Genomic DNA, 15,992 nt, shown 5'->3' on the forward strand with positions numbered 1-15,992 from the left:
GTCCTGTTCTTGTTTGTGTCAACTACAAGCCCTATCCTGCACGTACGGAACTTGAATGGAGCACCACTCTTGATTTAGTTTTTACTTTGGGCTTAGAAATGAGATGCCTCTCTTTGTGGGATTTTGTTTCAGACCATAAAATGGTTCTGTTTGATTCGAACTGTATCTCTGCCACTCCATGCCCTAAGCAAGCCGTTTACACATGAGTTTTGAATAGCAACTCAGGTGCAGACTTTGCTGCCACTTTCACTTCTCATAGTTGCATGCACCAGTGACAGATGGAAATAACATAGTTAATCAGTTTATGCACTTATAAACCCTGGACCAAATAGCACTCGTAAAAGCTAGGCTGTACCGCACCTCCAACCCAAGACCCCGGATAAATGAAACGTTAGAGAACTAGACCTGAACGTAGACTGAAAAACACAAAAACTGAAGTTCGCAGAATACAAATGAGAGAATTATTTATTTTTATGTATTATTTATTTGAATCAAAAAAGTGTTAGGGCTTAGATTTGTATTCAATGCCATTAACAGCTTAGTAAATCCTGCCCCAGCTGCTGTTTCTACTACCTCTGCAGCAGACTGTGAGAGGTGTTTTAATCATTTAATTAGAAAGATAGAAAATATGGAATACTCTGTTACTCCTGCGAGTTTACCTTTACCATCAGCTGAGCTCCCACCCATCTGGCTGACATTGCATTCAGTATTAATATCACCAACTGCAAACTTGACATTCTTCCTCCCACCCAATTCAAAGAGAGTTTTGGAGTGATCGCCCCCTGGCTTCTCAACATTGTAAATGCATTGCTATTATCTGGCTTGCTCCCAGACTTTTTTAAACAGGCCTGTATCCAGCCTCTCCTCAAGAAACCTGGTTTATACCCAACACTGCCCCATGCTATTTAGGACCGGATGTCCTCCAACTTCCTCAGGCTGGACACAGACAAGACTTAAAGGGATTTTTTTCAGTGTCCCTCAAGAGATTTGCGGACCGTTAGCTTATGTAGTGTTAGCATCCTCAGAAACGACCGCACAGCAACAATACACTGCAGTAAATTGGTCCAAGTATGGAAAGCGCCATATAAATAAAGATTGATTTGATTTGATTTAAGTAAAAATAAATTGGATTGAATTTACACCAGAATATCCCTTTAAGCACTGGTTTTGGTCCAAATCATGTCACCCCTCACCTTGGCCTGCTAACAACAAACGCAAAACAGTCTAGAAACCTGGTCATTGTCTTCAATCACCATCTCAACTTCTATTAACACATCAGCAGTCTAGTTAGAACTTGCTATTCACAAATCAGAAATATTGCCAAGGCCAAGGCTACCCAGAAACACCGCTGAACAAAAATACAGCCCGCACCCAACTCCTGGCTGAATTAACTGGTTACCAATCCATTACAGAATTACATTCAAACTGATTACTTACAAAGCCCTTAATGGTCTACATTTCAGAACTACTCACCCCATATTCTTCTCCAAGACTCCTCAGATCTGAGAACCAAATCCTGCTAACAGCACCAGGTCCAGCCTGAAAACAAAGGGGGATGGTGCTTTCATGGTTGTTACTCCAACACTGTGGAACAAACTCCCACTAAATAATAGCAGCCGAGTCAGATGGATAAAAGTCCTTGCAGTGAATTTAGGGTTGGTGATGTTAAGTGCTTTAATTCAGTGAGCCCAGTGTGCACACTGACTGAGGCTCAAGGTTGCTTTTTATTTTCTTTCTAAGCAGAAGCGAAGCAGCAAAATCCATATTTTCTGTTGAAGGTTTGAAGGTCACACCGAGGAGGCAGAGCTGCTTACATAGCAGTAACAGTCCAGTTTATGACTGTCTCCACACAGTAAAGTGCTGATGTACCAGGGGAGCAGGGGATAGGTGGGGCCCATTGAAAGCAACATGAAATTAGCTGTTCAGCTATATTAGGTGGGCCGGTGTCTCTGCTCCCTTAGGTGTGATTAAGAAGATTTAACACAACTACAGGAGCCTCTGTGAGCAAAGGAAATGGCAAGAAATGCAGTTTGCTGTCAAAAGAGTATATTAACCACATATAGGGGCTGGTATGGCCATTAAGCTTTATTTGCATTTATTTCCTTGTTTGAAACAAGACCATGCACACTTGAGGAGCTGGTCGATCACAATGGTCAGAGAGAAGACTGAACATTCTGATAAATTTAAAAAAAACACCGTAACACACGAGAATGAACACAGCGTGGGAGGATTCTGTCGGTCAGTGGCAGGCCATGCCACAACACCATAAATGTTCTCTGGTGAGGCTTCAGTTCAGATAGTCTTCTGAGATCAACAGTAGTCATGGCAAGACACTGTCCTGGACCCAAAGATTTCTAGTCCCCAGAAATGACAAAGGAACCATGTATGTTGGTTGGTAGTACGGTCATTTTAAATAAGATCACACTCAGCATTTTTCTCAGTTTTGTTGTTATGGGTTGATCCCTGTAATAATAGATCAGGTGCCCTAAACAAATCAGTAAAACGATTATTCAATAACTGCACTGTTAAACATGACCACAAGATGGCAAAGTGACCGGCTGCACCACTGACTCACTGCAGCCCAGCTGGGTTCAATGTGTGTCCAGTGATATTAAGGAGGTGAAATGAACATGGCATTGTTCAGGCCGTCGCTGAAGTTCTTTGAGGAGAAACTGCCTGGCAGCCAGTAATGGTACCAGGATGTTCGCCTCAGTAATGGCTGCCAGTGTGTGTCTGTTTTTATTGTCCTAGCATCACACACACGAAACAGACACTGACATACACAGATGCACAAACACAGTCATAGCTAAAAACACACAAACACACTCACTTAGTTGCATTTTGTGGGATGCCATCTGGGGAGTAAGCTCACCAGGGGATCGTGCCGAATGACTCCTTCCTGCACCATTCGGGTGGAATGATTAATTGCCCTCGTCAGTTAAAGCAGCTCTTTAAAGAACACAGCACACCAATTTTCTGCAAAGAGGGAAACCAAACAAAATATTCATTAACCTTGCTCACCACCGTCTGCCTTCTGCCTTCCTCTCTCTCCTTCTGTCTACACACACACACACACACACTCACTCATGGCACTGAGACAGGTCTATTACTGGCAGGCTCATTCTGTTTGTTTCTTGTACAGTCTGCAAAATAAAGTCAGTGTTCTTGTCCTCCAGGTAACCTCAGTTATGCAAGTTCCAGAGAATGAAGTCCAAAGATTCCCTCCCTGATTTTTTGAAACACAGTCAGGACACTGACAAGAGGATCACTCTTTAAAACAAGTATTTGTTAGTTCGTGTTTGTTTGGCTGCAGAATGATGACTCAGATTTGTTTTTCTGCTGATGAAGAATATGCCTTTGTCCTCAAATAAGAAGCTGTGTGTCCTATACAGGGTGAAGCTATTGTTGGTGTAGTGCTCAGAAAAGCAGAGCTTACTGTGAAAAGCCTGTCTTGATTGAGACTAACAACCAGAACCAGGGTTAATCTGTTTCATAAAGCCGACACAAAGCTGTTTGCCTGTTTTTTTTTTTTTTCGGTGTTTTTTAATTTCATTTCATGTTAATGTTATGTAATTACAGACATAAGAAGATAGCAACACGGAGGATAGCAATGATCCAGCAGGGCTCAGGGTCTGATGATCCAGATCTGGGAGAGAGATGTTCCCAGAGGCCTGTGGTCCATCAGAAGGGAGCCTGAAAAGAGAGGAAGAGGAGGAGCCAGAGGAGGAGGTGGAAGCTGTAGACAGAGGGCAGTGAGAGAGAGAGACAGCTTGCAGCTCGAAGGAACAGAAAACCAAAATTGGAGGAATGCGATGTTATCAGGAATAAACCGATTGTTTCTCGTTGGCAGAACAACATGAACTCTAACACCACAGCTGACACGACCCACTGGAGGAGCTAGCGATCGGAGTCAAGACTGTCAGCAGGGAGGTTATTTCCAGAGGAAGGGGGCACAATAGGGAAAAGGGTTCTGCAGTTGCCAGGGGCTACCAGGAAACAAATGGGTTTGATATTGATATCTTGATTCATTCTACCCAATGCACACCTAAAACAGAAAAGGAAAGTTGTGGATACATTTTTGAAACATCCAATTTGTGTCCAAATGGAAACAGTAAGGTTGAAAACTGACCACAAAGCGTTATTGACCACTGCTCCATCCTGGGACGTCTCTCTCTTCTGACTGTCAGGGCCTCGTCCTCATCCTCATTCTCATCTTCATCCTCATGGTGTGGGTCTACATCATTGTCCTCCAGGAGACAGAGCTCAGCTTCTTTCTCTCTCCCTCATTTACATGGTGCTCCCTCTCCCTCTGTGTGTTTGTTTGTCTCGCCTCCTTCTGGATCCATATTCCTCATATTCCATGTTTTTAGTCTTCAGTCTGTAATTTTGTTATGATAATTTGCATTTGCTGTTTTCTTTCCACTGCAGTGACTGAGGCAGAGGAAATATTCTGGAGACACTGACATTACTAGGATTACTATTAGGATGAATCTGTGGATGGAAAATGAAACTTAGGGCATGGTCCTCGTCACCTTATTTCCAACTGAGACATGTTTTCTAGAATTGTTTCCATGATTAAGGTTGTGTGTTCATCATGATACGTGCTCACTGTGAGTTGGCATCCCAGGAAACAAAAGGTACAACTGAATCAGCAGAGAAGTCGAGGCACAGCACTGTCATTGAGGTCTTAGAGGAAAGGAGAGGTCAAAATGTAAAATCAGTGTGCCATGTGGTTGTTTTCAGCCCTTTAGCTGATTCACCTCAGCTTCTCTGACTGTATAAAGAGGAGGAACAGAGGCTTGGTTGCCTTTGCCTCCATCTTTTCACACCAGAACTGAAGTGTTGGTTCTGGCATCCAGGTCAGCCAGCCAGATGGCCATTCGTCACCTCAGTCTGTCTGCCTACAAGCCACACAACATCTTAGTTATGTAATTATTATCTATTACTCAAAGCATTTTATTCATTTCATTGTATTCATTTATTTGCATTGCATTGCCATCACGAGTACAATTACGATTACGATTACGATTACAGCATTTTGATTGGACCACAGTGTGTGTCAACATGTGGTTTCATTTAAAATGACACTGACCACTGGGGGCAGAAAACTTGCCTTGAGCAAATGTCAAACTCATCGACTCATGAGCCTGTGTTGTCTTCCTCCATGTTAAATGCAAACACCTCCAGCACATGCTAGTGCCAGTAACAATGAAAACTTCCATATGGAGATTATAGATTATAGAACGTAAATACACTGAAGGTCAGATATACTGATGCTTTGGTATCACAGTTTTTCCACAAAAAACTATTTGAACATGATTTGTCCCATTCAGTACAAATGTCAACCTTGGACATATCGTGGTTTGAAGAAATGTTCACTGCTAACTTTGCATCTGGGTGACTGTGCTGATATTCCACAGGATTTACTAAAGTCAATTTCAATGAAACAACCCATCACTGAAAAGCAGATTAACATCAGTACGTTCAGCATTTACAATATCTAGAAGACGCAATAAGTGTTAGTAAATGTATTTGTCACAAATATCACTTGTGACACAGCCATGATAAACAGTTGGGAATACACTGCAGAACCTTCTCTGTGCTGTGGGCCCAACACAACGAATCAGTAGTTAGACCCTATAGACTTGCCGACAAGTCTTTGCCTCCTTTTTGGAAAAATGACAGAAGAGGCTTCACTTCCTACAGAAACTTTGAAAGGTAAACCCTGGAGAGGAATCCTGGTCAACTTTTACAGAGAAGCAATAGAAAACATCCTGAATGGAAACATCACAAACTGGCATGGTTCACAGTCCAGGACAGGAAAGCTCTACAGCGGGTGATTCAAACCATCAGAACATGACTAGTACCAGCTACAGAGCATCAGTGACACCAGGGAAGTGAGATGTCTGCGTAGAAGCCAAAGACCTGTTGACATGTTGTAGAATGACTATTTAGTGAACCTTGAACTCTCACACTCAAACACAACTTTGTCTTGATAACCACTGCTTTTCTTTAGTAAGACAGGTCTAAACAGGTGATTCAGGAGAAGTTTAGAGAGGCTTCTAGCTTGTAGGTATTAGTAAGACTGATCGGAACTAAATAAACTGCAATGAATGTGAAGGAATTCATGTGAAGCTTCCTATTTAAAGGTCCCATATTATACTGTTTTTCATCAATTTCACACAGCTGTCAGAGGTCCAACAACACCGTGTTCGATATGCATTGCCCCAAACCCATCCCTGGTCCTGAACATCAGCTGTCTAAAAGTCACTCTACTGCGCTCTACTGACAGCAGGCTGTTTCTGTGCCTGCACCTTTAAATGTTAATGAGCTGCGTCTGTCAGCGCCTGCTTGCCTGCTACACGCCCCTCTCAGGGAGAGGATAGCACTCACGCTAGCTGTAGCATGTGCTACACTCTCCCCTTACCTACCTCACTTCCTTTACCTCATTTCCTCTCATTTCCTTTCCTCATCACTCATTGGTTCTTTTGTCACACCTTGTTTACTCGCTTAAGTTCACCTGAATCATCCCTATTTAATGCTGTGTCTCAGTTCAGGGTCTACGTCCTCTGAAGGACCCAGCCTTTGCGGTCTTCGAAGGTGAGTCCTTCAGAGACCTTGTTAACCACGTCAGCCGTTGGGACAGTCTAGCCTTTGGAGTATTTCCTGGTTGCATCACCAGATGCAAAAGTGACGATCTACACCACACAATGTCACCATTTTCTCTCTTTCTTTCTTCTTTTTTGGGCGCACAAAGACTGTGAGACTGTGAAGGATAGAAGCAGTGCATCCTCCAAAAACAGGGAAAAGAAGAAGCGTTTGTGGGATGCACGGCATTGTGATGTAATGGGCCTTCAAATGCTCCTCTGAAGGATACAGACCCTGAATTGAGACACAAGTCTTGCACACCTGTTCATTCAGTCATTGTTCACCTTCACATGGGGGTGGCAGTCTTGGTACGGAGTTTCTCACACTTAAGTTTAAATGTTTACCATTAGAGACATCAATCTTGGAAGTATTATTATCATCTGAGTTGCAGTGTTTACAGATCTGTAGGATTTATATTTACTGAAGATATCATTACTTGAAACTGTTTCCGTCTCTTCAACTAAATATGACTGTTTTGTTAGGCATTTACGGATTATGTACTCCTACAGTATATGGCAGCGTGCTGTGAGGTAAGGAAGAGGAAGAGAGCAGTCTGCATTCTGGTTTAATAGTGAGTCCACATACCTTAATAGTCATACAAGTTTGGTTTTTCCTTTTAAAAACACATCATTTCATATGTAACAAAATAAAAGAGAATCACTTTACAGTAGACTTGAAATATAATTTGATCCAATCATTCAGGCTCTTGCTCACAATGGTCTGATGAATACTGGACACAACGTGGATGACAGTACAAATATAGTGTGAATACACAGAACAACAGACAAATGGTTAAATCCCTGTATAAACAAAATATTTACTCAGTTCAAAATCAGCACCATAAAATACATTTAGTGGCAGTTTATGTACCAAACATACTGTATGTGCAACTAAAAAAGTACAGTACGGGAATAATTAAGCATAGTTGCACTACATCGGCAAAAAAGACTCATCAATACAAGACATGTTATTAAATAATCCAACAACATACAAAAACAAATGACTGTTAACAATGACAATAGGACCATCACTGACAATAAGCTGAATTCCACATTAGTGAAACAGGTCATAAGATAGCACCATTCAACTGCTTGGAAAAGACTGAGGACAGTCGGACACACGTTAGCTCCACGATCATGTGAAAAAGGTTGACAGCTGCTGACGACACATATCTACTGCTGAGATGAAGTTTGTACTGTTTGGAAGCATGTTACTGTTTAAAGATAATGATGACAGGTTGAATCTCATTTACCTTCTTGATCTTTGCTTATCAGTACAGACAAGCTTATACAATGCATTCAAATTTTACACATTAAAGTGTGTTTACAGTTGTTGTGCAGTACTACTGCATGTGTGAATTGAGTAGTATACATTCTTTTGGGGCTTCAGAGGAAGCTGCATATAATCTGATACACTGTCTCCAGTGATGTCACTCAGTAGCTAAGCTGCATTGTGGGTAATGTGGGCACCAGGTTGTTAAAAGCAGTCCACTGGTCTAACATTACAGTCCTATGACACCATTGGACTCAGTTTAAAAAAGCAGATATCCCCTTTACATTCCACACAATATTCTTTCTTTTCAAAACCTGGTGCCGACATGATCCACAATGCAGCTCAGCCACTGTGTGACACCGCTTACATGCAGCTTCCTCCTGAGCCACGAAAGGCTTTATACTAATATTTTTCACATGTGCAGCAGTAGTACTCACTTTAACCTTCTTTAATGTGGAAACTTAAATTTCCACCTGGCACAAGACGTAACCTGTGTCTCTGTCATCTTGTCTGACCTATTTTAATGGACCTTTACACCTGCTGTTTAATAAGTGTTTTAATCATCACAATTCTGTCTGTATTTTGATCGGATGTCAAAGTGCAAACGAGGCAGGCGGAGCTGGTGGATTTGTCAACAAACAAGTCGAAGGAAGAGATATAGGTTCCTCTTAAATGACTGCTACCATGTGCCGGCATATATAAGTAAGAAGATAATAAGAGCCAGTGGAGAAGCTTGGCAACAGTAGCGCTAGCTTGGCTAACCCTGTTGGTCACATCCTTATATCCTCATATACATATATCATATGTAGCCGTCACTTAAGAGTCTTCTGATGTGATGAGCTGTACTTATTTGCAGAGTACAGCAGAGGAATAGCTCATGTGTAGCTTTGACAGGCAGCTTGAGACAGCAGAGCGATGCAGAGCTAGGTGCCCTTCAACATGCTGGTTGGATTTTTATCCTAAAGAGTAGCACCAGGAGGAACAGCGGTGTCTCTTTTGCATCTCTAACATGGGTTGCCAGTTCTAGCCTGTGTGAAGCCCTATTCACAAAGCACAGGCCAGTTAGCATCAGATAACAGTGCATTAAAAACTAGATACTTCAGGAGCAATGAACAGATTCCTGTTGCTAATGGCTACAGTTATTTAACAGAAAACAGCTGTAGATATGTAATTGGTAGGAATCAGCCATTCTTATTTTGATGTTAATCTAAAATCTGTGCTGCATGAGAATAAAGAATATATGCTCAGCCACAGTTGGACTGTTGTGGTTAGTCTTGCTTGCAGGCACAATGAACAGCCCTGCTGCGACTGCTGTGCCGTCACATGTGATCATGTGTTGAAACACAATGCAGTTGAAGCAAGCTTTGGCATGCCCTCTGTCGGGATGAGGATTACTGACACAGCCAGTGAAAAGGGTCACTTCTCACACTGTATGGGTTACTGCTCATATTACTAGCATTATGTGGTCGCACTGTTGATCTTAGTGAATCTCAGAATAAAGAGTAACATTATTGGCAAAAAATCTTTAAATCCATTAACGGACTGAAAATAAAACAACCATGTACCAACAGGGCCCTTTCAGACAGAATCAGATGTCGGATCATTCCATCTTCTTGAATGCAGTAAGTAAGCGAGCGGAGGCTGCTGCACCTTTTTTTGAAACGTCATGTTTCAAATCTGGCTGGCATCCTGGCTGTTTGCTATGAAGTTTGAATCTGTCTGTGGACAAATACTCACTTGCAGGTACAACATGCCAGTAGCAGAGAAACTTAGCAGCGTCTCTTTTTGTCCTTTAATGGTGGTGCGCACTTTGCTTTGAGTTGTACTGACGCCACCTTTTGGATCAGCCGGGATTAGGGTTCATAACATCATGGCAAACTAACAGGCCGTGAAATGACACTCCCATAATGCCCCACAACCCTGCGGCCAATCACTGCAACGCCTGATTCTGTCTGAGGGGGCCCCTAGTGTGTATGTTTTATGCATCCACCATGTTCTGCTACATGAGCTTTCCACGGCCCTCAAACTGACCTGTGGATCAGTGGGTCTCCTATCATTAGCTTGGCTGAGTCACTGTAATCCTACAGTATTTTACCATGGCTCCTGATCAAGACTTACACATTATTACAGTATACTTAATTAATACTTAAGTATCATCATGTTACTTATGTATAAACATATTTACTAGTTACAACATATAGCTATAATACAGTACAACAGAGTAAAAGATACAAAGAAGAGCATAATTAGTGAAGACAGGAAGGGGAAAGCTCTGGCTAACTCATAATCCCACGGTGTCTGATAGACCTGCCAGAAAGTCTACTTCAAAATCAAGCACTTCTTTTCAGTCATTCTGTGCAATAAAGCCGCCTAGATCAGCATCCTAAAGGCTCCCCCATTATAATTTTTTTTTTTTTTTTTGGTGTACAGCAAAAGAAATATTGGACATTTTCAAGTCTTCACCAAAACCAAAGTTTATGAGCCCATTTAAAATGTACACTTGTGTGTACTTGCCATTATCTTATTTAAATACAAAAAGTTTCATCAATAATAGAAATTGTTTTCTTATAACATTTAACAATATTAAAAACATTTACAAAAAGGAGCGCGATCTGGAGGAAAAGTAGGTGCATTTGGTCATTAGCTCTTGTGCAGTATTTTCTTGGCATAAAAGTCCCTACAGGTTTCACAGCAGCGCTGGTACCACCTCATGTCCTGACAGAGGTTCTTCTCTCGGATCACGCGACAGTACACCGTCCACTGGTCCCCCATGCATTTGTAGGTCAGAGCAGCTGCAGGGTGGAGAGGCAACAAGTCAACAGACACATTTGACATGTGCTGCATCACAATGTCAACAAGTCCTTCGAACTACCATTGGCTGTGATTGCCCTCCAAAACAGACAATACTAGCACTTTACCTAAAGTACCCACAAATGAGTTGAGAACACGCCGTGTGATCCCGTTACACCCAGCTTTAGCTGTCATTTCCTTATAAGGTGAAGATAACAGTTTTAATTGAATTTCTATTTTTCAATGTTGGCAATTCAACGAAATCCTTTAAAGGTGCTTTTGCAAGATGAGTGAGAGTTAGAGTCAGAAGCGTTCTGCTATTTACTGACACTGAATACGTGATGTGATAAAGAGCAATAACTTGCCATCTGAGAATGAATCTGTTCTTCTGTAAGGTCTGTGATTTAAGATTAAAAAGATTAAATGTTACCATGATGAAACAACTATTCAGACTATATACCTCCAGCACCTCATGAGAGCTGCAGCTGTCGAATGCTATGAGACTGATCATTTCTGATGTTGGTAAGTACGACCAGCTGCTCATTATTTCACTGTTGGGTGTGTTTGGTCAGAGCTGTTCAGTCATGTTGGTTACTCTTTAAAGGGATATTCCGGTGTAAGTTTAATCCATGGTCTAACACACTATGAAACTGTGTTAGACTCCCTCTTGAGAGATCAAGTTAGCAGACTGCCAATTTAAGGAGTTTTATCAACCTCAGAAATACACTGCAATACACTGCAGTAAATGGATCCAAATATAAACTGCCACCAAAAAGCCACAAATAATGCTCAGAACAGCACCAAACTTCAGCAACATTACAAACAGGGTCTCAGCACATAGTCGGGGGCATTAAAACTTCACTAGCGTAGCTGGATTTCTACTGAAAAGCTGATAAAATGTACCACCAGCAGCTTCCTGTTGACGGGAAGTCCTGACGAGTTGATTACCAAGTGCAGTAGAGTTCCACGGCTCATGGATGAAAATGTACGATTATTACTCCATGGAAAATCAATCAAAGTTCATGTGTGTCTTACCTGCCAGTTTATAACAGTTATTGTCGAGAGCGGACAGGGAAACGAATGGGATTGAGCATTTCTAACTGCACTCAGTAATCATCGCGTCGGGACTTCCCCGACCCAGAAGCTGATGGGGGAGAGTTGAAATCTGTTTTTAGCTTCACAATAGAAATCCAGCTAAGCTAGCGGAGGTTAGATGCCCCGATGTGTGTGTTAGATGTGTGCTGAGACCCAATTTGTTCTGTTGCTGAAGTTTGGTGCTGTTTTGAGCATGATTTGTGGCTTTTTGGTGACGGTTTATATTTGGATCCATTTACTGCAGTGTATTGTTGTTGTGTGGTTGTTTCTGAGGTTGATAAAACTCTGTAAATTAGCGGTCTGCTAACTTGATCTCTCGAGAGGGAGTCTAACACATTTTCATGGTGGTTTAGACCATGGCTTAAACTTATACCGGAATATCCCTTTAACCTGTCAGTGTAGTGAGTGTCTCACCTAGCCTGGGGGAGGTGATGGTGTTCACATTGACTTTCTCGTTGCAGGTACCATGGTGACAGGGTCGGTAGGTCGGTGGTCTCAGCGTCACTGGGCAGTCGTTACCATGACGACCGGTCACTTTGTGCATACACTGGACCACTCGCGACTGCAGGCCCTTCCCACAGGATGACGAACACTGAAACAGCCAATTACATTTGTCAGTTCTGCTCATACATACTGTATATCTCATCTGTAAGTATATACAACCACAAATCTTTACATTTTTGTTTTTGTTTTGGGGTGTAAGGCTGTCCAGGACTGTCACAGTATTAAAGTCATGGTTCGGAGCATGCAGTCAGGTGAAGAATATGTCACAGGTGATCAACACTCTAATCCAGAAGGGGAAGGGCGCTGTAATACAATGCTGTGCATTCCCACCACAACAGATGCACCGTCCATGCACCAACCCGAAACAAAGTTCAGATGATACACAAGAGCTCGAAGACCTACTTCTGTGTGAATGTTTCAGGTTCCCATTGAAGTACAGCAGCAGTGGAGAGCGAGTGGTTTTATAAGTTGAGGGTGGTGTGTCAGTGCTGTAAGGCAGCTGTACAGTATGTGAGTGGAAATACATCCAACATGCTAACACATATCAGAGGACATCACCCAGATGTGCTTTTTACCGCAGCTAGGCAGGAAAAGACAACAGCAGTGCAAAAACGTGTCCCTGCAGCTTTTAACCAGCCTCTACATGTGAGAGCAGACAGGTTTTAGTTATCACTATTCCATTTATTTTATACCACAACCGCTGATTGTGACCAAATACCTTTAGTTTTTATTAGCCCTACATAAATATATGACCTATTTGTTGCTTTTTTCCGGTTACACCAAACTTGTATGGAACCATGACCCCAAAACCGAGGTGTGCACCGAACCGTGACTTCTGTGTACCGTTACACCCACAGTTAGTAGGTGTAATTTCTGGACAGAGCCAGGCTGGCTGTTTTACAATGATCTCACTATGTCCTGCCTTAACACACAGCACCGTCATTTTCTGTCACTTCTCCTGTGAACAGATGAGCGATTCAGTGTGTATCCATTCCATGAAATACTGTCTGAAAATGTGCTTTTCACCCTGTCCTTAAAAGACGCCAATCGGAAAAGTTTTATTTTCATTTCAGCGTGGTCAAACAGTCAAACTTAGGTTTAAAAGTTACCCATTTAGTTCGACAGAGGACTTCAGTGACAGTAGAGAAGTGAAGCAGAGCTTGGTAGAGTCTGTAGTACTGCATGACAAGATCCCCATGCTGGTGTTGTTCCTGGAATATCATAATTAATGTTGCTCCAGGGCCATTTTTGCAACTGACCAATCATGTTTTGATTATTTAAAAACACTGAATGAGAAAAAGAAGAAAGAAGGGGTGTATTATAATGCAAACCAACCTAAATCTAATAAAATAACAACAGAAAACCAGAAAAAAGGAAAATAATACATATAATAATTGTAAAAAATAATAGGTGAAAAATGAAAGAATGTGTTCAGTCTGGGACAGGAACACAAGTGTCCTGATGTCCCAGGAACCAACATGACTAAAGCTATGACAGCTTGACGATGTGATTGGTCAGTTGTGATGACTGTCCTGGAACAACACCAACACAGAGAGATCAATATAAGCCCTGCAGCACCTGTGCCCAGCTGACAGGTGTGTGAGGGGTTCATCAACACAGATCACAGGGTTCACACTTTTCGGCATACTTGACTTTGAGGACTTGTTTGTCTTTTGGGTCACTTGTATGTGCTGGGTATGATTTCAGCAAAACCAAACTACTACACTCCTGCACTGGTGTTTATGTGACGAGCCTGTAGTGACCAGTGACACACAGTAACACTGCTGTCAGCTGCAGTGAACTGAGGCTCAACCTCAACCTGCCTTCAAAGGGAGGAGGACATATACTTATACTCAGCTGCTGCTGAAATCATACAAGCAGAGCAGAGAAGGAGGATGCTGCTTGGAAGAAGAGTGTGAGGACAAAGCTGACGGTTAATGTCAGTGATGGTTGCTAGCCTGCTACCCATGGTGTTCATTTCTACATCCTGCCCACATTGTTTCCTGTCCCAGCCGCTTTGGGCCAAATATGTTTTTAAAATGAATAGTATCAATACGTTTTATTTCTCATAATATATTTAAATCATTAAAGTGTTAAACAAATCAAATACATATTAAATGTGTTTGTTTCTGTGTTTGTCCACTATTTATTTTCCTTTAAAACAGCAACAATTCTCCTACTGTAGAAACACTTGAGCACATGTTTTTAAAGGTATTTTGGAACTTGCCCCAGTTCCTCTGTGGATTTAGACTGTATCAGTGTTGAGATCAGGGCTGTGTGTGGGCCTTGCCATCTGTTGCAGGACAGGAGTCACACATAATCATTTTCTCACTCACTCACTCACTTTCACTAACACACACACTCACAAATGAAAAAGGACAGGGTACTGATGATGCCATCACCTGAACACTGAGGCATAGAAGCAAAATCCTGAATTCCTTAGTTCAAGGCAAATCCGTACGGTACTGTAGAGTATGCTGCAGACTCCATCCTGACATTAAAACATACTTTCTTCTGTCCTGCTTAGAACCTGCCCTTAACATGCCATCTACATTTGATATTTAAATATTGAATTAATTATTTGGGTATTTTGTCATAATACGTTTATTTATTATGGTGGCCATCATTATTTTCCTAATTGGTATTTTGCTCTTGGACTATATTTTGCAATTGCAACCCAAATTAATGGCATTCTGCCACAGCAACAAGATACATTTAACCACAATATGACTCACTTGTAATTCTGTTCAAGCCCGGATAGCACCACACAGGATGTAGGTATTGTTAAAACTAATTGCCACAATTATTCAGGACAATTTAACAGAATTATTATTATGAGACAAATGATGAATTGAGTCTCATAATTCATAATGCATGCACTGGTGAGGTGTTCCAGCCCTACGTGGCTGTGCTGTGTAGAGAGGCTGCTGTTTAGTTTCAGTCAGAAACAGAAGACATGTCATTAAAAGTTAATAATACCATCATGGCAGCAGTGTAATGGGGCTCACATGGTGTCTCACAACAACTCATTTGCCAAGCATCATTATACACTCAAATGAGTTCAGCGTTTCCTTACAGACACAAAGAGTAGATGATGAGAGAAGAAACACAAATCAAAAGAGTGGAGCCCTGAGCGTCAAAGTGTTCCTGGGACTGATGTTTGGATTCACTGATCCACTGGAAAATCAACTCATTTCACATCTAGTCCCAATCAGAACCATCCCAGTCGCAGCAGTGGTGTGTGTTTTCTCCCTGCCTGCCTGAGGAATATTTACTCTTCACCACTACAGACACATTTTGTGAGAGAAGAGAAGGAACATCAGGAACAATCACCTGAAGGGTTTCAGTTTGTTATGTTTTTTATCTGCAGATACCAGAACAAGACCTGTTGAAATGACAGGTGCAGTGTGTTCCACAGAACAGTTTCTCAGTGGGATATACTGAGGGTGCTCAGCAGATCACCGCAGACTTTCATCTTGTTGGTGGGAGACTAAAACTTAATGACACTGAATCTTAGCCAGTGTTAAGGTTGTTACACAAAGCAGGTAACGTTTTAAACATTACTGGTTATTTTTTTTGTCACTTTACTTATTTGCTTCCTGTAGAAAGTAATTTCTTGCTCTATTATTACTCCATAGCATCTCCATAGTACCTGAGATTCACTGTCACATAAGAATAGAAGG

The 15,992-nt window shown here is 41.7% G+C and overlaps 1 protein-coding gene across 5 annotated transcripts in view; it reads right to left on the minus strand.

Annotated features, from left to right (window-relative positions):
• Nucleotides 1–7,440: 7,440 nt before the first annotated feature.
• Nucleotides 7,441–15,992, minus strand: part of adamts17 (ADAM metallopeptidase with thrombospondin type 1 motif, 17) — a 107,074-nt gene continuing 98,522 nt past the window's right edge. For 4 of the 5 annotated variants that reach the window (XM_037096468.1, XM_037096467.1, XM_037096469.1 and 1 more), the window contains 2 exons: nucleotides 12,220–12,397; nucleotides 7,441–10,712 (listed from right to left, as the gene is read on the minus strand). In XM_037096468.1, coding sequence (XP_036952363.1) covers nucleotides 10,561–10,712; nucleotides 12,220–12,397 — 330 coding nt within the window. In that variant the 3' untranslated portion in view covers nucleotides 7,441–10,560. The remainder of the gene's footprint in view (nucleotides 10,713–12,219; nucleotides 12,398–15,992) is intronic. The other variant, XM_037096470.1, reaches the window with a different exon arrangement.

Source organism: Acanthopagrus latus, chromosome 4, assembly GCF_904848185.1.
Source record: "Acanthopagrus latus isolate v.2019 chromosome 4, fAcaLat1.1, whole genome shotgun sequence".
Classification (NCBI taxonomy): domain Eukaryota; kingdom Metazoa; phylum Chordata; class Actinopteri; order Spariformes; family Sparidae; genus Acanthopagrus; species Acanthopagrus latus.